The 16089-nt window shown below is 37.0% G+C and overlaps 2 protein-coding genes across 7 annotated transcripts; one reads left to right on the plus strand and one right to left on the minus strand.

Annotated features, from left to right (window-relative positions):
* Positions 1 to 6459: 6459 nt before the first annotated feature.
* On the plus strand, positions 6460 to 12184 carry LOC125473857 (E3 ubiquitin protein ligase DRIP2-like). Of its 6 annotated transcripts, none has more exons than XM_048577195.1 (8): positions 6460 to 7008; positions 7364 to 7463; positions 7949 to 8306; positions 9428 to 9921; positions 10030 to 10080; positions 10736 to 10808; positions 11168 to 11370; positions 11593 to 12184. In XM_048577195.1, exons 1-7 carry the CDS (start codon positions 6876 to 6878, stop codon positions 11339 to 11341), a joined length of 1383 nt encoding a protein of 460 aa, XP_048433152.1. In that variant the 5' UTR covers positions 6460 to 6875; the 3' UTR covers positions 11342 to 11370; positions 11593 to 12184. The 6 variants fall into 6 exon arrangements, with proteins under 6 accessions (XP_048433152.1, XP_048433153.1, XP_048433154.1 ...); XM_048577196.1 differs by having other exon boundaries at positions 11649 to 12184; XM_048577197.1 differs by having other exon boundaries at positions 11168 to 11269.
* A 1775-nt stretch (positions 12185 to 13959) lies between these two features.
* On the minus strand, positions 13960 to 15521 carry LOC125472083 (aspartic proteinase CDR1-like). Its single transcript, XM_048573146.1, has one exon. It carries the CDS (start codon positions 15519 to 15521, stop codon positions 14052 to 14054), a length of 1470 nt encoding a protein of 489 aa, XP_048429103.1. The 3' UTR covers positions 13960 to 14051.
* Between the last annotated feature and the right edge of the window lie 568 nt (positions 15522 to 16089).

Here is a 16089-nt window from a genome sequence, read left to right on the forward strand (position 1 = left end):
TTAATAAAACTATAGCATAACAATTGAATTTGGAAAAAAAACGGAAGTCGGAAATAGATTTAAGACGTCGAATTACCTTAAGAAGGATCTTGGATAAATTTTGTAAAAGTCAATAGAATATTCTAAAGAATATTCCTTGACGAAATATTCCCTAACAGAATATTCCACATAAATGGTTTGGCCAGCTAGGGTTTAGGGTTTAAAAGGTTTAGTGGCTAACGGGCTTAAGACCCTAACAGAAATGGCTCAAAGCCTTTGGGTTTTATAAAAGGAAAACTAATGAAAATAGCTTGAAAACTTTGAGTTTTAACGATAAGGACAAAATAAAGGGTAAAGTGAATAGTACCAGGATCGACTTTTAGTGTAAAAATGTGATTTTTCGTTAAAATGAATAGGACCGTGGACTTTTCGTTAAAACTCTCTTCTATAAAAGGAAAAACAAATAAATAAAAATAATTGGGTTGGGCTTGGGTAATCCGGCCCAAGGCCTAGACTTGAAAGGATATGGGTTGGGGGAAACGGGCCGGCCTAAGCTAAAGGCCTGTCAGGCCCAAAATCATATACATAGGCTAAGGGTTTTGGGGCTAAAAGGTTAAGGGCTTGGGTCACAAAGGCCCAAGGTTTGGGCTGGTGTAGAAAGGGTTTTGGGTTCAAAGGTTTGTGGGTCACCGGACCCTAGGAAGAAGAAGGCCGGAAATCGGCCGGAGAATTCCCGAGCTCCGGTGGAGCTCAAAACTCAACCAAATCATGCAACTCAAAAATACCAAATTGAAGCCCGGAAAGTAAGGGATCGAAATATACCTTCCTCGTGGCCAATTGTGGCCGGAATATGATCGTAAAATGTCTGCAAGTCCTGGCACCCAGCCGGAAAACTGGGAATATAGTCCTCCGAGGTGTTTCTTCGTATGTTGACGTCCAAAACACAACAACGTGGTCAGAAAAGAACTGTAGGGAGGAAAAGAGAAGCATTTGGAGTGTTTTGAGGCTTACCCAAAACTGAAGGACGACGAACTCGCCGGAGAAATCGATGGGTGGTCTCGGTCCTTTACTCGCAGAGGGAGATGAGGAACGAGAGGTACGGGAGAGGCTCTCCGAAGGGTGAAGGAGCACAGAGAGAGGGTTGGTGGCCTACGTGCGTTTGTATGTATGGGTGTGTGTGTTCTTGTCGAAGAGGAGCACCGAGAGGGAGAGAGTTGCAGAGGGGGTGCACAGAAGTGACGGGGAAGAGAAAGAGTTCTAAAAATTAGAAAAAAAAAAAAGAAAAGGAGAAGGGAGCCGGGGGACAAATTAGGGGGTGAGCCCCTTGGACTCACTAATTAAGGGACCCGACTTCTCCGGCCTCATGTACTCTCATCCATTCTTATTTTGTGCGGTCACGGTTAAATGAGGTCAATATTTTATATTGATTTTTTTATAAAAATATTAAGACAAAAAAAAAAAAATTAAATGTTAATATGATTTAACCATAACCGCACAAATAAGAAATGATGAGAATGTATTGAAACTGAAAGGGTAGCGAAGCCAGGTCCCTAATTAAGATTCAAAAACCATTTTTTAAAAATAAAAACTCAACTATTTTTAAAATCAGTGTGGGGTGTAACACTTATCATGCGTGAAAAGAGACATATGTAGAGATTCTATGATCTTCTTGGAGAGTTAACTAATGAATCGAAAGGAGGGCTGTCAATTTTGTGCTTGTGAAGACTGACTTAGTTAAGGCTTCACTAATAGTTTATTTTCCAATTACTATCGTTCTTTCAAGTTTGATTAGAATTACAGCGCTATAAAAATCTAAAACGATCCATAACGTTAAACAATTATTACAACATCGTCTTTTTAAAATGACTCACAATGTTAAACAATTAATACAATGTCACCAACTTAGAACGTTTCACAATGTTAAACAATTATAACAGCGCAGCCAATTTATATTGATTCATAATGTTAAATAATGATGACGGTGTCACAACTTAAAAAGATTCACAACTTAATTAATTAAAGCACCGCCAACTTAAAATGATTCACAACTTAACTAGTTAAAGCGCTGCCAACTTAAAGTGATTCACAACATTAAACAATTAATACAATGCCACCAACTTCAAACAATTCACAGCGATAAACAATTTTTATAACAAAACCAACTTAAAACAATTCACAAATCAACATGTCAAATGGTATTTTGTCACAACGAATGAGGTCACTTTCTTTTTAGGAAATAAAATCATTCTTTGGATAAGTATGCCACCAAAAACCCTTCAAAACATTAAACCCTTCATAACGCTAAACAATTATTATAACGGCACTAACATAAAATTCAAAAAATAAAGATGTCACAAGATATATATTATTGTCACGACGAATGGGATCACTTTCTTTTATGGAAATAAAATCATATTTTAGATAAGCATGCACCCAAATTGGTAAGAAATCCATCATTTTTCCAAAATAACCTTACCCAAAAGGAAAGAGCATTAAACAAAAATGAAATATATGAACCTCGACCTATTAAGTGCAGGGCTTACTAATACTCACCACATGTCAAGTGTATGTTACAGAGTTGGTAAATCAAAACCAAGGTTATAAATACTCGAACTCGGTCTAAGGTTTTTGTTGCAAGCACAAAGACACAACAAAGAAGCATTGTCTTTCTAAGATAATAAGGATTAAGAAGGAGAGGAGGAAGAGATGGCGGCTGCTGGTGGTAGTCAGGTGGTGAAAGTGAAGAGGGAGACAATCGAGGCATGTTTGAAGTGCGGTCTTTGTAATAAGGTGTCGGAGGAGGCTACAACCATTTCACTTTGCCTCCATACGTGTGAGTTTCTTTTAATCTTCTATTCCCTTAATTGAAAAATGACATGTGTGATTCTTTTGTCTTTGTTGACTAACACGGGAACGTTGCCAAAATTCGTATCATTCCTTGTAATTTTTTAAGAAAAGGGTTTTGTTTTCCTAGAATATTTTCGTAATTCAATGCTGAATTTTGTAAAATGTGGATTTGAAAACAGTTTGCAGGAAGTGTATCTTCCAAAAACTGTCGGAAGAGGAGTATGACCGATGTCCCGTTTGCGATACTCATCTCGGCAATTTGCCTTTGACAACACTCAGGTAATGTACCTGTATTCTAACGGTAAATGCATCTTGTCGTTGGTTCCTTGGTTCGTTAACAGGGACTTATCAAAATCTTTCGAAAGTAATTAACCTGTGAAATATAATTAGTGGTAGTCACATTGCCTTTCTTCCCAACCTACCATAGGGCAGATAATAAGTCGATGCTTGTTTATTATCCAATAGCAACAGGGAAAGAAAATAGATTTGGAAAAATGGTTTTAGAAAAAAATCATGACGTAACTGGTGTTTTGCATAGAAAATGTTAACAAAATACCATGGTTCCTACTTGCATCGTTGTCATACGATTTTACGCAAGTGCGTAGTTTTTTTTTTTTTTTTTGGTACTAGTTTTCCGATCATAATGTTGTAAATGTGCACGGGAGCCTTCCATTGAAATGTTCTTACACATGCTTAATTAGGATGTCATTTACATGATCTGCAGGCCAGACTTTAATTTGCAACATATTATAGCCACGATATTTCCTGCTAAAGAAAAGACAATCGATGCACCAGAAGTTAATAAGGACCCTAAAGCTAACGATCCTGATGTTCCACCTTCTTCATTGCCCGTGAAAGGGAAGGAGAGTTCGTCAGGAGGATGTAGTTTTGCTGCCGAAGACCCTGCCAAAAAAGATGATTCTACAGAAGATTATCCAAATAAACTCTAGGTAAACGGGGGCAGGATTTTGATTATTTGCGCTTTTATCTTAGCCTTATGGCTTCCAACGCTTATAATTAAATTCAACCACGATTCCTTGATGATCGATTCACAAAATGGCCGGGAAATGTTCAGACCATGATCTGTGTATTGACCATGCCGGGCAGTGCATGGGGATCAATCTTATGCATGGCGCAGGCAGCATATATGGGCTGCCCTTTGGGAAGAGATTTTTAATGTGTCTGGAATACAGGGCAATATGTACATCATAGGTTATTATACGAGTGACTTTCATGTGTTTCTCTAATATAATAACATATGACGTATGTATCTATGTTCCGGACATACTGAAAAATCTCTTCCTTTGTGGATTTGTTGGCCCTACCTAACAAGCTGCTTGCAAAAGATACATAGAGTACATATTTACATATTAATTGGTTACGCTTGAGTGCAACTGTATATACAAAATCTTATCTAAATGTATGTATGCATGTATGTGTAGGTGACAAACACCGGGATTGGAGCTCGAGGAACGACGAGGATTGTTGATCAGTGCAGCACCGGAGGGTTAGACTTGGATGTACGCTAAGGTGCTTAACACCGACGGGAATGGCAATGCCCAAGGTTGCTGTATCGTCAAGTACAAGTCTACAACTTTGTCGACTGCGGTGCTCTTCTTACATTATTATTAGTAGAGGGAACTTAGTCCTTTTTTGTTGTTGTTTGGTTGTGTGTGTCAAGAACTTAGTTTATTTCTAATGAATATGCGTCATCGATCTTCCGTTGATGGAATAAATTGAAGTGAAATTGCTTTTTTATTTATATTCATATAATTTTCCTTACAAACAGTATGATAATCTATACTAAACTAACATAGTGCTTATTGGGCCATGCATATGAAATGAGTTGATTTCTCATAAAATTTTATATTGTGATGTGTCACGTGAGGAGAGAGATAATTTTTTATTGTGTATGAAAAAGGATATGTGTAGAAATTTTTTGATCTTATTGAAGGGTTAAAGAGTTGATTGAAATGGAGAAGGGATGTGGATTTTGTGTTTTTGGAGACTGACTTAGTTAAGGGTACCATCCCTCTTCCAAGCTTGATTAGAGAGATTACAGGACCTTAATTAGGCTGCTAATCACCTTCTAATGCTTTGGGCTTCTTTATATGCTCTTCACACTCGATACCCTTCTTTGATCTTTGGGCTTCGGCCCCCATTCAATCTAATAAGAGGGCACATGTGTGATGAGGTGTATCGAGATAATAATAGGACTATTCGGACAAAAAAATATACGCTCTCTAATAAAGGTGGATTCTGTTTTCTATATATGAATTTATCTATATTAATATTAATATTGGAGTAATATTAAGAAGATAATCTATTATTTAAATGTTGATTAATGTCCTGATTTTCTATTAATGACACGTTGCATAGTTTGTAAATTTGGTCTGCCTAGTATTACTCTAAATATTTTGTTAGTAGAAAATAGTAGATATCCTGTGTTTAGGATCTCCTTCTGCAACCTACTATATTTCTAGTTCAAATCCTCCCTTTCTCCTAGTGTTGTTTAGAGTAGAAATATCTCTTGTAATAATAAGGCTATAAAAAATTTGTTAGCAAGTGCAACACTTTTTTGGTGTTCAAATAACTTTAACTTATTTAAGCTAAAACAACAAATGTTACGAATCTTCTCATATTATAATTACGTAACAATGATTACCCCCCACCAACTTGACAGTATATTCTTACACTGTAAAGTTAAAACGATTCATGACACATCAATTTTTGCACCTAAACAATTATTACAATCGCCAACTTAAAATAATTCACAAAATTGAACAATTATGATCATTCCACAAACTTTAAAACAATTTACAATATTAAATAATTACTACATCACAGCCAACTTAAAACGATTCACAACATTAAACAATTATTACACTGCTACCAACTTAAACGATTCCGAAAATCAAACATGTCACATGAATTACTGTCGCAACGAAGAGGCCTCTTTCTTGTATGGAAAAAAACTTAATAGTTTGGATAAGCATCCCACTAAAAAAGGTATTAAACCCATCATTTCCGAAAAAAAAAAAACACCTTATTCTAGAATACAACCCGACAGGAAAGAAGCAGTAAATTAAAGAAAATATATGAACCTAAAACTATTAGGGGCAGGGCATACTCACAACGTGTAACGTGTGTGTGTGTAGGCATTAGGGATCTCTATTTTTTTGAAAAAAATGGAGATTAGGTGTGGGCCCATTCCACATCGAACTTCAATAATTTAAATTATTTATTTTGTAAATCTCGTTTTATAGATAATTTTTACAAAAATTCAATTAAATCCGAAACTATTTGCCTATTTAATTATCAAGATAAAAATATATTGTTTCATATATAACAAAATATTCGTTAATTTATTTGAACTCAATTAGACGTCTTAAACATTTCCAATTTGGTTAATACTTTGTAAGAATGATCTATAAAGTGCAACTTAAAAAAAATAACAGTTCGAATTATTAAAGCTTGATGTGGGGTGCACTCCTTAATTAATCTCTATTTTTATAAAAAAAAAATATGAAGACCCCTGTTTCTTATATATACAAGTGAGTTGGTAAAACCAAAATCACGGAGTATAAAAACTCGAACTTGGTTTAAGGTTTTTGTTTACAAGAACACAAGACGCAACTTAACGGCGTTGCCTTTCTAACATCTCTCTCTCTCTCCCCTCACATACGCACACAGACTCTGTCCGAACTCTCTCGCTCATGTTTCTTCATCGAAGCTCGACTTTGTCCTGAAATCCCAACAAACCCAACGTGATTTTCCCGCAATCAATCACAACTCATCTCTTAGTTTCGCCTCGAAAACCCGCCACTTTCTTCACTCCCCTCAGATCCGACACCACCAACCATCCGACACGTCCGATAAAACCCAAAACACAGCCCCACACTTTTCTTAATTTTCTCACTTAATTATCCGAAAACCTATGGCTTTGCGTTTCTGTCGGGTCGGGCGTTGAATGGGGTTTAGGGGGAGAGGCAGGGGGACATAGACACAGAGGTTTGGAGATTATAAGGGTTAAAGAGGTGGAGGAAGAGATGGCGGCTGGTGGTGTTGGTGGTGGTCATGTGGTGAAAGTTAAGAGGGAGAAGCTGGAGGCATGCATGACGTGCCCTCTTTGTAATATGCTATTGAAGGAGGCTACAACCATTTCACTCTGCCTCCACACGTGTGAGTATCCGTTTTAATCTCCTCTTCCCTTAATTGTTTCTTCATTTTCTGCCAATTTTATGATCTCGGTCTGTTCTTGTTTTTCCATATCTGCACAATTTGATTTTTTTGTTGCAAGTTTTCATTTTTTCCCACAATTTGGGAACCGAAATTTGATTTTTTATTTTTTTTTTGTCGATTAACACTTGAGGACGTTGCGAAATGATCGTATTGTTCCTTGTAATTTTTGTTAAATTTATTTCTATTGCCATGCATTTCCGTAGAGTTGAAGAAAAGGGTTTTGTTTTCGAAGAATTTTCTCGACTATTCATATAATTCAATGCTTAATTTCGTAAAATGTGGAATTCGAAACCAGTTTGCAGGAAGTGCATCTTCGAAAAGCTCTCGGATGAGGAAGGGGACTGCTGTCCCGTCTGTGAAATTGATCTCGGAATTTTACCTGTCGAAAAACTCAGGTATTGTACCTATATTCAGAGCTGACGATGTTTCACCTGCATGGTGTTGTTCGTTCTTCCGATACTTAAATAGGGAATTACTGAAAAGTTTGGAAAGCAACTTTTAGAAATGAAATTAATGGACTCCTATACAGAGGTAGTGTTAGTCACATTGCGTTGTTTCCCAACCTACCATACGGCAGATATCAAACCGATGCTTGTTTATTATCGTCGAGCAATAGAAAGTTGATGCTTTGTCAATCATCATAACAATTTGAAACTTTCCAGATTGAGATAAAGGCAGGTTTTTTACCCCTAATTAATGCTTTACTTAGATACCAATTTGTGTAACTAGGGTGCCTACTTGCACGCTGTCATATGATTTTATACAGGTCAATAGTTTTTTCGTTTTACTAATTTTCCAGTCACAACGTCATAAATGTGCGCTGGAGCTTTACGTGGAAATGTTCTCACGCATGCTTAGGATGTCATTTGATGATCTGCAGGCCAGACCATAATTTGCAAGATATTATAGCCAAGATATTTCCCGTTAAAGGAAAGAAAGTTGATACACCAGAAGCTAACTTGCCCGAAGCTAATGATCCTGATGTTACACCTTCTTCATTGCCAGTGAAAAGGAAGGAGAGATCATTATCTTCATTGGTAGTCAGTACCCCCAAAGTTCCATTACAGTCAGGTTTGACTGGAAAGAGATCAAGAGCTCTGTCAAGAAAGGGTGCTGTTTTACGAGGATGCAGTTTTTCTGCTGAAGAAGCTGCAAAGAGAGATGATTCTACAGAAGATCATACAATGAGCTCCAACTCAACTGGTACTCTTGATGAATTCGCACGAAATAAGAGCCAGGTAAAGGGGGGCAGGATTTTGATTATTTGTGCATCATCGTAGCATTTATGTTTAGTTTCATTGCAAAACCAAACAAGTCCAATGCTTTATGTTGAGACAATAGTTAGAAAATATGATACATTCATCATGACTCTAACACAAGTTATTCACTTCTGAAATCAGGTCACATTCGTAATCAAACTAGGAAACCCTATTAAAAAAAAAAAAAAAAGGAAACCCAATATTCTTTTATGGTAGGAGATAAGATTTTCTAGCTGGCTTTAGTTCTTTATTCTTCAACATTCTCTCTCAAGCTTGAGCAAAAATGATCAGGCTCTATCTGTTTCACGTCAATAACACCAAAGGTCTTGTTAGGTGCCTTGGCATTTATTGGTTGATTGATCTAACTGTTGCACCATTCTGTCTTCCATGCGGATTCGGGTTTCTCATATGTGAAGGTAGCTAGGTAGCTGTTTAGCAAACTTTGGTGTTGATCATACTGGGGTTTGTGGGTGGGATTCTTGTCGTTTGGGCTCTGTGTATTGGTGCAGTTTTTTTCATGATCTTTTGGGGCTTCCAAATGTTCACTTCTTATAGGAATTGTTTCAATTGATTTCTCATCCTCTAGATTGATTTTTGTTGTTGGTTTGAGCTGGGGTCCTCGTTTCCCACTCTCCCATTTCCATTCTCTGCTTCTAACGGCCTTTAGACACTATTTTAGGGTTTTGCTTCATGTCCCCCTAACTTATTGTACCGTTAATTTTTGTTTATCGATATATCCACAACGTCTTTACATGATAGCAATGCTGGAGTGGTTTTGACATTGTTGTTTAATAGACATAAAAAAAAAAAAGAAGTTAAAAACACCATAGAATGATGAGACACCTGCCCAGTTAAGGTAGATGATATGAGATGGTGATCCATGGCCTACATTGTGTAATAAACTACAATTGTTCCGACCAATGAGGGATAAATTATAGAAAGAAAAAAAGCCTCTCGAGGACAACATGGCAACATTCCTACAATGTGGCATATTGTCTGAGGCAATTTGTAGTCTGGTAGTATAAATGAATTTGGGAGACCTGATTAAATTTGAAACCTGTTTATGAAATATATTTTTGCATGTTTATTCAATTATGCAGGATTCGCCTGAGCATTCATATGAGCGAACTGCTAATAAATATATGAACAATGACGTTGAAATAATAGAAGGGAAAGCTGATCTGTGGACGCCCTTAAACTGTCTCGTAGAGGCTGCTAACCGAACCAAGTCCTCGAAGCCAAATTCACAAGGGTTGCATGCCAAGTCTGATCCAATCAATTCCCTTGATAGTGAACTTTATATGTCTCAAATTAAGGCAGAAGGAGAATTGCCAAATGCTCTGGACTGCATCAGGAATGCATATACGCCCAAAACCAAAAAAAAGGAGGCCGACCAGAAGGCAAGAGGAAAAAATAACAGTAACGGAACAGGGGCATCAGGCCTAGTGAAACGTAAAAGGGTGCGCACAGCTAATCAGAACAGGGTAGCTGCATCCGGGGAATCAAGTGTCTCAACTCAACCTATGCTAGATACATGTGGGGCTAAGTATAGAAATGTTCCTGTTTGGTTCTCCTTGGTTGCGTCTGAAGACTGGTGAGATGTTCTTTTTGTTATAAAATTGTTATGGTTCTTTTTTTTTTTGGGAGCCCAATTTTGATTTCTTTCATGCCGATCCCTGATTTTGATGGTAAATTTCTTCAGGAAAGGAGAAATTTCATTGCCACAGATATCAGCATGTTGCTTGAAAATAAAGTGAGTTTCTGTAATCCTTTTACTTCCTTTGAAGTTAGGCTATGTCGTTTTGCATTGATCCATTGTCATATCTTAGTGATTTAATCATCTGAAGCATGTATAGGATAGAGCGACAAGTACCAAAATGTGGGTTCAGCTTTGTGTGTGTCTTGTCTACCGTATTTTTTTAGGGTTATAAATTACATATTTCTTATTCTTTTGCCGTAGTAAACTTGTCACGTGATTTAAGTATAGCATCATCTGGTAAGAATGCTATACACCAGAAATGAAAACAGAACAGTGTTGAGTCAACTGCCCTTCCCAGATATCTATTTGAACCACATATTTTCCCTAAGGCTTTTCCAAATCCATTCCAATTTGTGCATTTAGAAGAATTTCAATCTTCATGACTACTTTCCTGTTAGTGAGCAAGGGTAACAACTAACTGGCTTCAAGATTTAGACTTACGAAGTTTTGAGAAATTATTTTGATGGATCTTCAACGATCGATGATAGAAAATGGTTTTGGTTGACACAAGTATTAAATCTTGCAATATTTCTATTTTTTAATGGTTTTCAAGTTGCCTAAGCTTTTTCCGTGTTTATTCTGGTTTCGTAATGGATAATGAAAAAAAATATTGGGACTTAGTTGTATTGACTTTCTTTTTCTTATGCAGGGATGGTAAAATGCCCGTATCAACAATCCAGAAGTACCTTGCAATGAAACTTGAACTTAGCAGTGAAACTGAGGTGAGTATATTTTTGTTGTCTTCCTGCAAAGCTGAGAAGATTTTGAGTTTTTGACGTTATACAAACTTGTTTGACATTACTATGGCTGCTCATGAAGACCTAGAAATTCATTTTCGCGTTCCATCTATCAAAACATAGTTTGACAGTGCAACCGGAGCTCTCTTCTGTTTCCTATCATACGCAAAGAGAGCATTTTCCCTGACATGGATGCTATGGGTCAAGTGTCATAACATTTTTCTACAAAACGCATTGGAACACTTTGACTGTTGTTTATTGCATGCATTTTCAATAAAAGAAGCGATAGGGCGTGGAAGCAATTCCACTTACGCTTCAAGTTTTAATTTTTTCCTTTCTTGCAGGTGGAGATACTGTGTCGGGGTCAGCCGGTGCTTCCAACATGGCAACTAGAATCCCTAGTAGAGTTGTGGTGCCGAACAGCACCAACAACAAAAAAAATACCGGTAACAGTTGGCTCCTCTGCTAAAGATTTTGTGATGGTCCTCAATTATTGTCGTAGGGTTCAAACTCCATGAAAGAACCAATAAAAACTCTTTTAATTAAGGTAAAACAATATAAGTTTCTCTTTTGTTGTTGTCGATTGTAGTGGTTCGAAATCTCTGAAAGAACCAATACAATTATCTCATGTTGTCTTCATAGTTTACAACTCAATATTTATAGTGTTGTCGGATTTTACTGGTGTTTCGACTAAGTTTATATGCTAGATCATGTGTTTGTTCTATATATTAAATTCTTTGATTTCTATTTTCGTATCATATTCGTTCAGGGAAGTAATTTCTGATCATCCCTTATCGAAAATGCACACTCCTTGTTTATTTGTAGTCGTTAGATTGAATCAGTTAATGGAGGCAAAAATAAACAAGGGTGTAGATCATGAAAAATGGCTGCGGACCCAGAAATTCGACCGAGTGTTGCTTCCGTAAGTAGCAACATTGACGTCCTCACTTGTAACTTCGGTGGCATTCATCAACGTAGAACACAACAGCTTATGTCCTACATCTTCAGTATAGAAGAAGGCTTGTTCCGGTGTTATTTGCACTTTAACACCACGGTCAAAATGCACCGTCAATGTCAGCTCCCTTGAGATGTTCCGGTTTCAGACCAACTGCCTTCGTTACTTGCTCTCTCAATCGGCCATAGAAATCCTGTTGTAGTATTGTCACCTACGTTCTAGAGTCAAGAATCATGCTCCCTTTCGAAACCGACCCCGACGAGCTAAGACCATCTCCAAATGAAATGTCAAATCTTATATGGAATACCATGTAATTAATTTTGAAGGTGGGAGCGAGCTCAAACTGATATGTTAATCTTATGTGGATTGACATATGAGAAAATTTAATGTCAATTTTTTTTAATCATTTTATTGTGTGGATCCTATTAATGCACTAATTATAGATCTTGAAAATGCATTTTAATTGATTTCTTTTTAAAATGGGTTCTACAAATATCATTTATAACAAAAAAACATATCGGTTGAAAAAAAAAAAATTGACATTGCCACGTCAGCCATCAAATTAACATTTGACATTTATCTTTTGACATCTCTTTTGGAGATGCTCTAAAAGGCAAACATGTGTTTCCAACACTGATTATCAACAAAACGAGATATGCGCCTGACATTAACAGGTGGTTGTGGATGTCGAGCTGGAGGATTCGATGTAGAAGTTGTTGTAATGTTTGAAGCAATAAACGAATGTGATGCTGGAGATTCGGTTCCAATCCTAACTCCGTGACGTCACATGTTGGTCTCATTCTCAATAATGCAGAACTTGATCAAATTCAAACGTGTATGGAGCAATCTTGTTTGAAATCTTTCATAGAAAAATTAGTTAAGGAGTGCTTACATTTTATACTACAATAAAGGCACAAATTCTGAATTGTGCCCACATATTCTTGTGATGTGTAAGAAAGTGAAATGATTTATTATTTATTAATATTTAACGGGCACAATTTCTAAAAATAAATGAAATTTATAATGTATTAATATTCAACAGACATTTCTTTTCAAATTGTGTTATATTTGCCTATCTGAAGTCACACCACACCTTTGTACGGTTGATTAGATGATGAGCGTATGGACAATTTTTCGTTATGCGCCACGTGAAGGACTTTTAATACAGTAGAAAAAATAAACACTTATGATAAAGATAAAAAAAATAAAACCAAGCACAAAAAACCAACCTAGAGGAAGATAAGAATCTGAAAAACAATTGAAAAAGCTGAGAATCTAACAAACCTTCATGGCAGATGGAAACGATCCATCGTAAATCCGAAACACTGAACAGTAAAGAAAAACGAAAACGACACATGCAGTTGTGTTTATAAATCAATTTTATAGATACAAAAAGTTTTTCGTGTTTGTGTTCTGTCAAAAAGTTGTCAGGTCGATCCCATTTCGCTTGGTTCCCATGCCCTTTAATGTTTTTTGTTTTTTTTTTCTTGCATTGGGCACAGTACGTGGTGCCTGTATAGAATGGGCACTGTTTCACCCTCTTGGTGTTCAAAGAGACTCATTTCTGTCCTTAATTTTGTGCCCAAAGCCCCTTATCTGAATGGCATAGATAAATTAGAAAAGTGATTAAAATCGTATAAGTTTATGAAGTAGCAGTGTTTGCAGCTGCCATAAGAGAGATTAGAAGAGGGATTTAGATTCAAGAAGAAGAAAAGTGCTGCAAAAATGGAGTTTATTAAGAGAGAGTAGCAATGTTTGTTTTCAGAAAATTTGCATGGGAGAGGTTTTCAGGCCACATGATTTTCTGGTCAAAGCCTTCATGAGCAAGAACGTCATTTCTAGGGTTTCTAGTTCGTTTTTTGGTAATCAATTTTTCTTAATATCACAGTAACAATAATATCCATGTTAATTACTTTTTACATGGTTAAATACTTGGCTCCTGGCTTGGAATATTACTGGGTCTCCTGCCATCACCACCACATGATAAAAATCTACATGATCATCATCAACCAAGAAGTCTACTCTCCTAGTTCTACGTCGCATAGAAATTGAACTTTAGAAGGAACTGAATGACGATACAAAATAGCACAAGAGTGCATATGTAAGAGAATATGGTTAAGGATACAAAATAACACATGACGTTTTAAACTCAAGTGATTAAGAACATTAATTTATCCATACATCCGAGATCCTAAGTTCACTTCCCCCTCATACACGAAACATTTTAATGATTCATTTTTTTTATACCCAAGCTCCTTCGGCTAGTTAATTTCCTACAAGTACAAAATTACAATCAAAATAAAACTGAAAACGTAGTTGAAGAAATAAGAGAAATGAATAGCAAAAGCACTATTAGGAATAGGACTAGGGCTAGGACTAGTACTGCTAGTTTTTCTGCAATCAACTGCCTTGAAGGAGACCAACATTTTTTCAAGATCAAAACCAATCAAAAAATTTGACTGAGCATAGCTTCCATAGAGGCCAACTCCTTCATCTATTGTATCACTTGCGTTAAGCGTTCCAAAGCAGTGTAATTTATATTGTTTGTTTTGATAGAAAGTTTGTGCCGGTGACAACTGCAATTTAGCACCGCCGTCAAAATGAACCGTCAATAATGGTGCTTTGAGATTCTCCGTGGTGTTGTAGCAAAGCACAGTTCCAGACTCATCGTGTACTTCGACTGGTTTTAGCGACGAATTCATCACCTTCTTTACTTGTTCTACCAATCTGCCGTAAAAATCTTGTGGCAGCATTGTCACTTGTGTTCCCGAGTCAAGATACATGTTCCCTTTTGAAACCGACCCTGATGAGTTAAATGGCACAAACTGTTCTCCGACGCTGAATCCTTCAACGGTGACGAAATATTGGTTTTTGTCTGCTTTAGTGATCAAAGGCGTCGAAACCACACCTTCACCCGAAACCTCACTCCCCTTCCCAAAACTCATGATGCTTGCATCATTGGGATGATCCGGATTGAAGGGTACGAGACAATGTGAGAATTTCTTGCCTCCAACGTGAGGAGCAAGTTGAGAAATAATAGATAAATTCCCAGCTCCAAGCCCTACTATTCCCATTTCATTTTCGGCGAAAGTTTCCCCGGTGTTGTTGTGTCCACAGCCAAACACAACGTCTTTGAATGAAACCGGCTTCCCAGAGCTGGATCCAAACGTGATCGTCTCTTTCGACATCACCCCTTGCGTTATGGAATCATCCATGTAAGTGTAATTGTAGTTGCAAACCTTTTGATCATCATTTGAGCAAGAGGTGTAGCCAGTGTCGTTAGCATAACTACATTCGTGTGCAGTACATGGAAGGGTGGCATACGATGAGGACTTCTTCGGGTCGAACTTGGGATTTTTCTGCTTGTAGCAAGTCGGACATGGCTCACATTGCGTCCACAACAACGTACTTCCTGTATCCGCCACTGCATAAATCTCATAGGATGGAGTTCCAAGAGAGAGCTTCATAAGTTGTGCACCCTCACCGCCCTCCTTGTCACGCTTTAGTTCTGATTGTGGGGTGCTTTCTTCTATAAGACGTCGAGAAATTTTATAATTATGATTGTTAAGTGGTGAATTTAGAGAATTTCGGCGAATAAGTTTGACACTAAATCCACCATTAACATCAAAATTCCTCGCTTCTATAGCTGAACTATGGCATATGACTAGATAAATGATCAAAATCATAGCCACTGCACCATAATTGTGTAAAAGAGAAAGACCTCTAGTGTCTGCAGATGCCATATATTACATGGAATTTCAGGAAAGGAGATGTAAGAGGAGAAATTAAGTGTATAATTAGTGCTTAAATAAGGTGCTAGGGTTTATGTTAATGGCTAAAAATTCACTAGTAACACATGGAGTTCCTTTTATTCTAATCTTAGAAAGGGGGTGACAGTTTTTTTTTAGAAAATTTGAAGGAGGCCACATTTTTGTGTGAAAAGCTCCATACCACTTGTTTTTATAGGTTCAGTTGTTGCTCGGGACCCTGGTCAAAGCTCGAACCTTATTTATTGGGTTTCAAACTTATGAATTCGCCAGGTTTCAACAGTTGATGCCATATTTAGAGACACGTTTTTTTTTTTTTTTAAGTCACATGATTAGTGTTGTAGAACGATATACGTAATTTAGTTATTTCTTAAAAATATGCTACGAAAAGAGCCCGGTATAACAAGTATCATAATATAAATAGTGAGAAATTTTTGTTTTCATGTATCTAATCTCTTGTATTATGACACTTAGAGCTGGTTTGGTATTGCTGTGCTTTGAAAAAAAACTGATTCTGCTGTGTTGTGAGAATAAGCAGCTGTAA

This window comes from the organism of the source record quoted next, unplaced genomic scaffold, assembly GCF_019419815.1.
Source record: "Pyrus x bretschneideri cultivar Hongxiangsu unplaced genomic scaffold, Pyrus_bretschneideri_v1 Contig11, whole genome shotgun sequence".
Classification (NCBI taxonomy): domain Eukaryota; kingdom Viridiplantae; phylum Streptophyta; class Magnoliopsida; order Rosales; family Rosaceae; genus Pyrus; species Pyrus x bretschneideri.